At 35.2% G+C, this 7,424-nt stretch overlaps 1 protein-coding gene across 1 annotated transcript; it reads left to right on the top strand.

The window, feature by feature from the left end:
* Positions 1–342: 342 nt before the first annotated feature.
* Positions 343–1,797, top strand: LOC130452016 (uncharacterized). Its single transcript, XM_056791374.1, has one exon. It carries the CDS (start codon positions 343–345, stop codon positions 1,795–1,797), a length of 1,455 nt encoding a protein of 484 aa, XP_056647352.1.
* The last annotated feature ends 5,627 nt before the right edge of the window (positions 1,798–7,424 follow it).

Genomic DNA, 7,424 nt, shown 5'->3' with positions numbered 1-7,424 from the left:
AGGTGTCGGGATAAACAATCAAAGATAGCAATTCAATGGCTGATTTGGGAAGAACGGCAGAGAGGTATAAAAATAGAACACGCATCTCGGGGCAGAGAAGTTGTTATTAACGGCCTTAAGTTGGACAGGTACTGTAATACCACACGAGAAGTCTTTGAATTTGAGGGTTGTTACTTTCATGGGTGTCCAAAATGTATTAAATACAAACGTGGCACACCTACCTATGAGGATCCATCCCTCACATATAAACAACGTTATGAAGCAACCTCGGCAAAAAATGAAAAATTAAGACAGTTAGGTTACGAAGGGCTTGTGAAATGGGAGTGTGATTTTCGTCGGGAGATGTCTGAAAATTCTGAAATCAGCAAATATACTGAAAAACACCCTCTCTTTTCACAAACACCTCTGGAGCCTCGTGACGCTTTTTACGGTGGGCGAACAGACGCCACAAAATTATATTATTCTTGTAAGGAAGGGGAGAAAATAAATTATCGGGATATTTGCAGCCTCTATCCGTACATAAACAAATATGGAAAATACCCCATAGGTCATCCAGAGGTTTATGTGGGAGAAGCATGTTATGCTTTAGATCTAAAGACTACAAATGGATTAATTAAATGTAAAGTGTTACCACCTACAAATCTCTATCATCCCGTTCTTCCATATAAAACAAACAATAAATTAATTTTCCCTCTATGCCGTACTTGTTGTGAAAATATGTTAAAGGAAGAGTGTAGTCATGCGGACGAAGAGCGTGCAATTACGGGGACTTGGGTAATGGACGAGGTGACAAAAGCTTCAGAAAAAGGCTATAAAATATTAGGTATATATGAAATTTGGGAATATGAAACGGTACAGTACGATCCTTCCACAAAGTCTGGCGGTCTTTTTGCTGAATATATTTCTAAATTTTTAAAAATAAAACAACAAGCTAGCGGGTGGCCTCCAGAGTGTAAGACTGATGAAGACAAAAAGATGTATATAAAAGAATATTTTGACAGAGAGGGAGTAGAGCTAAACCCCGATGAAATTGAGTACAATTCTGGGCGTAGACAAGTCGGCAAATCTATAATTACTAGCTTCTGGGGAAAACTTGGACAATTAGAGAACCAGAGCAAATGTTCTATTGTTAATGACCCAGCAGAACTATTAGATATTCTGTCACAGCCTTACAAAGAAGTTAACCATATATTCCCAGTTAACGAGAACACTCTCATCGTTAACTGGTCCTTTAAAGATGAGGCATACACTTCTCTACCGACCGTAAATGTTGTTTTGGCAGCCTTCACGACCGCACATGCTAGACTAAAACTATATTCATATCTCGAGAAACTAGGTGATAGAGTAATGTACCACGATACTGATTCTGCTATCTACGTCTCGCGCCCTGGAGATACGTATGAAGTACCCATTGGAAGCTATCTCGGCGAGATGACGGACGAGCTAGCTGAATACGGTGAGGGTAGTTATATTACAGACTTTGTCTCAGGCGGCCCTAAGCTCTATGTTTATAGGGTTTATTCGACAGATAAAGATAAAACCATTGATATTATAAAAGTTAAAGGGATAACACTTAATTATAGCACACATAAACAAGTAAATTTCAATAAATTAAAAGATATGGTCCTTAACGATGCCACCGAAGAGTACGTAACTACTCGAAATATATTAAGAAATACCAACCATTCTGTCGTCACCAAAGAGGTAACTAAAGTATTCCGCACCACTTTTACTAAACGGAAACGAATTGAAAACTATGACTCTGTTCCTTATGGATACAAACGGCAATGCATCTAGTATTGGTAATCTTTTTTAAGTAGTATTTTTGTAAAGTTATCCACCTAAGAAAAACAGAGTGAGGTTGAGAGATCAGTTCATAGCTATTCTGCGGAAACATTCGATTTAACATGCTAGCTGTATTAAATATTAGCTGTTTTCATAGCTATTTCCTTCCTATCCCTTCCTTATACCTTTTCATCAAAGTACATAAGTATTTTTAAAATTATTAAACAGAATTTGAAAAATTATTTAAAGTCTCCATTTAAATCAAGGTACAATATTATAAGTTTACATTTATAATGATTAAAAGATATGTTGCTGAATCATCTCGGAGACTCAGCCACAAAAAGATGCCAATAAATAGTAGCCAAGAAAAGATGCCACCAATTAGTGATAGCTTAGTTTATCTAAGAGTCATTAATTTATAAGAGCCATTAAAAGAAGCTACTCTACATTTATACTCATTAAAACAGTCACAAAAAGACGCCAACAAATAGTAGTCAAGAAAAGATGCCACCAATTAGTGATAGCTTAGTTTATCTAAGAGTCATTAATTTATAAGAGCTATTAAAAGATGCTACTCATGAAGAGCCATGAAAAGATGCTGCAAAGTCTAGACATGATTCAGCAATAACTAGTGGTTCGTAGGCCTACTGGGGATGTATTTGCCACGTTAAAGATTAAATACAGCGCATCGTTAGTCCTACCGCCTAGGTGCTGTGGAAACGGACTATTCATTGTACGTTTTTATTTACGCTTTTTTAGTGTATGATCAAGAAAATCAAATTATAGCCAAGGAAGGTCTCGGAATATTGTATCAACTATTACTACATAATTTCTAAAAACTTTTTACCACCTTGTATGCAAAATTATATAATAGGTGATTATTCGTAACATTTTTTGCTAAAATTATCAAAATCCTTCAAACACAAAAGACTAAAACTTTCAGTTCCACCGCAATTAAATTGTTTAATTAAATAAATTGATTAATTAATGTATCTTAATTAGAAGGTTTACACGTAGTATAGTAAACGCTGTTATCACTGCTTTCGACTTGCGGTTAGCGCTGCGGTCAGAGCAGCTGGACCGGATGTCTGCTGTCTGCCTGAACCGCCTCTATGACTAAGATCAATATAGTTAAATTAGCCTGATGGCACATCCTTTGAAAATAATACAAAACAGAATTTATAAGAAATGTGAGCAGCAACTGGATAATACCCATTTTGGTTTCAGAGGAGGAATGGGAACTCGTGAAGCACTCTTCGCGATGAATGTTCTCCTACATAAATGCGTGAATACAATAAAACTATTCACTCGTACTTCATAGATTATCATAAGGCATTTGACAGGGTAAAGCATATTAAACTTATTGAAGAACTTTAGAATATCAATATCGATGCAAAGGATGTAACGTTAATAAAAAAGATATATTGGAATCAGACGGCGGTAGTAAAGATAAATAACTTATTAACAGACGAAATACCAGTTGAGCGAGGTGTAAGACTGGGATGTGTGCTGTCGCCAGTCCTGTTTAACTTATATTCTCAAGTTATATTTGAAAAAGCACTATGTGGAAGAACCGAGGGAATGAAGGTAGGCGAAGACGTAATAAATACAATTCGCTTCGCCGATGATACGGTGTTTTTGGCTCATAGTCGTGTGAGCTCCTGCTTTCGGCATGCTCTTGATATACCCAAGGTAAGTGTAACCTAAGATAATAATTTGCGTATTTTCGCACGCAGAAAAAACAGATAGTATTATATAAAAGAAGGAATTTTGATATATTTTAGAGAATAGAGTATGGCGGAAGAAGTTATGGACATTGATGCGATCCTAGAAATGGAGAAAATGTCACCAGAAGAAAGGAAAGCGGCGAGGGACAAAGAAATTGATAAGTTAATGAAAATTTATGATCTAATTGTCTCTAAGCTAGGAGAGGGGAAGAAACCCATATCAATAGCTGAAGGCAACACTATCATAGACATATCTAATCAAGTAGCACGATTGCTGTCAACAGTTTTCACATTCTTGAGAAAGTCGGAAATTTAAAACATGACCTATCAAATCTCGATCGAACTTAAAAAACTTCACCAAGATATTAAATAAGATCTACCAACAAGGAAATATACCAGAGGAATGACTGAAATCAGTGTTCATACTGATACCCAAAAAGAATAACCCTCAAACATAAGATCAATATAGTTAAATTAGCCTGATGGCACATCCTTTGAAAATAATACAAAACAGAATTTATAAGAAATGTGAGCAGCAACTGGATAATACCCATTTTGGTTTCAGAGGAGGAATGGGAACTCGTGAAGCACTCTTCGCGATGAATGTTCTCCTACATAAATGCGTGAATACAATAAAACTATTCACTCGTACTTCATAGATTATCATAAGGCATTTGACAGGGTAAAGCATATTAAATTTATTGAAGAACTTTAGAATATCAATCTCGATGCAAAGGATGTAACGTTAATAAAAAAGATATATTGGAATCAGACGGCGATAGTAGAGATAAATAACTTATTAACAGACGAAATACCAGTTGAGCGAGGTGTAAGACAGGGATGTGTGCTGTCGCCAGTCCTGTTCAACTTATATTCTCAATTTCAGAGCTACAAACAAAATGAATGATCATGAATCTATAAAGTTCTTTTATCGTTAAAAGCTGACACAGATATTTTTATATAAAGTGAGCAAAATAACTTCACATAACTCCTCCCTCCTTAAGTTAAAACGATACCGTCAAAGGGGTTGTTTTGTTGGGTTTGTTGACTGGCTTTTTTCATCTTCTTCAGTTTGAAACGTCTCCAAAATATCCAGATTATCACGGCTGGTATTATGATTGCTAGAAGTCCGGGAATATTCCATATTGCAGGGTGTACTGTTTGATTTTGTATTGGTTCTGTTAATTCAGCTGGGAGTTTCAAATCCTTGATTGATTGAAGGTCGATTGTTTCTAGTTTAATGGGTTGTTTTGTGTATTTTTCTATTCCAGCAAATTCCCAATCAAATTTTGGGAGTATTAGAGGGTTTACAGCGGTTGTTTCTTGAGTATTACTAAACGTAGAATTTTCCGTATTGATTTAACAACCTGTAGGAATTTTGATTAGGGTATTTTGTTTAATCAATAGTATGCGTCTCTTGTCGCAGTTTGATTCGATTTTGACTGGGACGATGGTCGGTAATGCTAGTATGAATTTTTCGTCAATCCTTTCAATCAGTGGATGGGTCAAAACTGCTGGGCTTGCTTGACAGGTGGGTTTTTCGGCTTTTAATAATGGAATAATACAGGAGTCTGCACTGATGTCTTCATGATTTTGGCACAAGTAGAGACTGCTCAGCTTTGGACACAGGGTGTCTTCATACTGGTGGCTGCTTGTACCAAGTATTAAAAAGGATTTTTCGGGAATAATTATGGAAATATGGTAGGGCAGGCTGATAATATGAAAGGTTTGGTAATTATCATTTTTTAAGATAGGTAAGTGTATTGCAAAGATTATATTAGTTTCTCGGATTACAGTTTGTATACCAGCTAATTCTTAATAATAAAATGGATTATTGAATCTAATGATTTTATTTTCTTCGCAGATTTTACTTAAATGATCTACTAACTTCAGTAGTTCGTTAATTGGTATTATTGATGTATGTAGAACTCCTGAGTGAGCAAACATAATGGCGTTTTCTAAATTTTATATATCGTGTCACAATGTTTGTCCTCAATGGACTCCTAAACCACTTAACCGATTATAATAAAATTTGCACACCATGTGCAGTTCGATCCAACTTGAGAGATAGGATAGTTTAAATCTCAAATTATAGTCGCAATTTTAATTTATTGCTAATTATTCGTCTGTTATTATTTGACAGTCACAATTATCTGTTAACTCCAAATGATTCTAACAGATGTCGATACCTTTCGACTGGGTTGAGTAAGTAATCAATAGATGGCGCTGCTATGGTAAATCTACGAACGTGTCATATAAGCTACATTTTCACAGCATAATTACCACGTGTTGTTGACGCTATAAAATTAATTAAATTTATTTTGTAGTGAACGAAATACCGCATAATTCAATTATTTCCACTTTTTAAATTTTTGGTGTTAGCATAGCCGGCCACGTGTTACTTAGACTGAAATGTTAATTGAATTCATATTATAATGAAGATAATACAGTGAAATTAATCCTGCTTTTTACTTATTTGTGCTTCATTGATCAAAACTTTATAATTTAATTTGAATATATGTATGTAAGTATTATCACATAATTATAAAATTTAATTAAAATGTCAATGAAAAAATGATACACAATTTCCTACACTTTTTCAATAGTTGTACAAATATTTTTTTTATTGTTTTTATTTAATCTCTATTAAAAATTATTTAGCACTTATTATTTCAATGTGCTATGATAACAAGTTTTTCAGATTTTTTTTCTTATATTTAAACGATTAAATTAGTATTTCAATTCTTATTGAAATTATTATTTAAACTCTATAATTTAAATATGTACATGTCAGTATTATCACATAATTATAAAACTTAATTAGAATGATTTTCAATTTTTTTTTTCTCATATTTAAACGATTAATTTATTATTTTCAGTCAAATGCCACCGAAAAAATCTAACCTCAACAACGCGTGCACCAGAGAGGCACGACGCAAACGTGTTGAAAGAGCTCAGCAATTACCAGAACAAATCGAAACAAGAAATGCAGCTCAAAGAATCAGGACTGCAGAAAGTCGTGCACAAGAATCTCAAGAACAGCGTGACGAACGTCTGCAACAGAATATTACGAGAACAAGAGCGGCACGAGAACGAAACATAGCTACAGTACGAGTACTAGATCGACAAAGGCAACGGATCAGCCGCTCATTAACACGTGCATCATTCGTTCGGCTTGCCTTTGAATATGCACCAGATATTAACTACTCAGCGCATTCAAAAATTGCTATCGGTGGAATGGATAAAGTATGTCAATATTGTCAGGCATTGAAATTTCGGAATGAAGCAGCCGGCATGTGCTGCGCATCAGGAAAAGTTGTGCTGTCACCTCTACCCGCTCCGCCGGAGCCTTTATTATCCCTTCTTACTGGCAATTCAGATGATTCCAAATTATTTTTGCGTAAGATACGCAAATTTAATTCTTGCTTCCAAATGACGTCATTTGGGGCAACTAAAATTTGCGATCGTGCATCCGATGGACGTAATTTTGGAACTACATTCAAAATTCAAGGCCAGGTGTACCATAAAATCGGATCACTGATGCCAATGCCTGATAACAATCCGAAATTTCTTCAAATTTATTTTATGGGCGATTGTGAAGAGCGCGTGACGACTCGGTGCCTGTATAATTTTATTGAACAAGCAGAGGAAAGAGCAATTGTGATATTATTGGAAAATTTTTTAGAAGATCACAATCAACTAATTCAATTAATCAAAAGAGTTTCGCCACGACTGCAAAATGACAATTATCAAATCGTCATTAAAGCCGACAAAGTACCATTAGGTGAACATGCTGGTAGATTCAACGCTCCAACTGTTGATGAGGTTGCTGTTATCATGGTTGGTGATCCAGTTGACGAAAGATCTATAAAAATTACACGGCGAGACAACACTGTCAGTACGATTTCGGAT

Source organism: Diorhabda sublineata, unplaced genomic scaffold (assembly GCF_026230105.1).
Source record: "Diorhabda sublineata isolate icDioSubl1.1 unplaced genomic scaffold, icDioSubl1.1 Dsub_116, whole genome shotgun sequence".
Classification (NCBI taxonomy): Eukaryota; Metazoa; Arthropoda; class Insecta; order Coleoptera; family Chrysomelidae; genus Diorhabda; species Diorhabda sublineata.
Note: the sequence above shows the minus strand (reverse complement) of the source record. Positions and strands in the feature narration are given on the sequence as shown.

Bases quoted from the DNA above. Each gene is read 5' to 3' on its own strand.
- LOC130452016 (XM_056791374.1), top strand. From the start codon at position 343: ATGTCTGAAAATTCTGAAATCAGCAAATATACTGAAAAACACCCTCTC.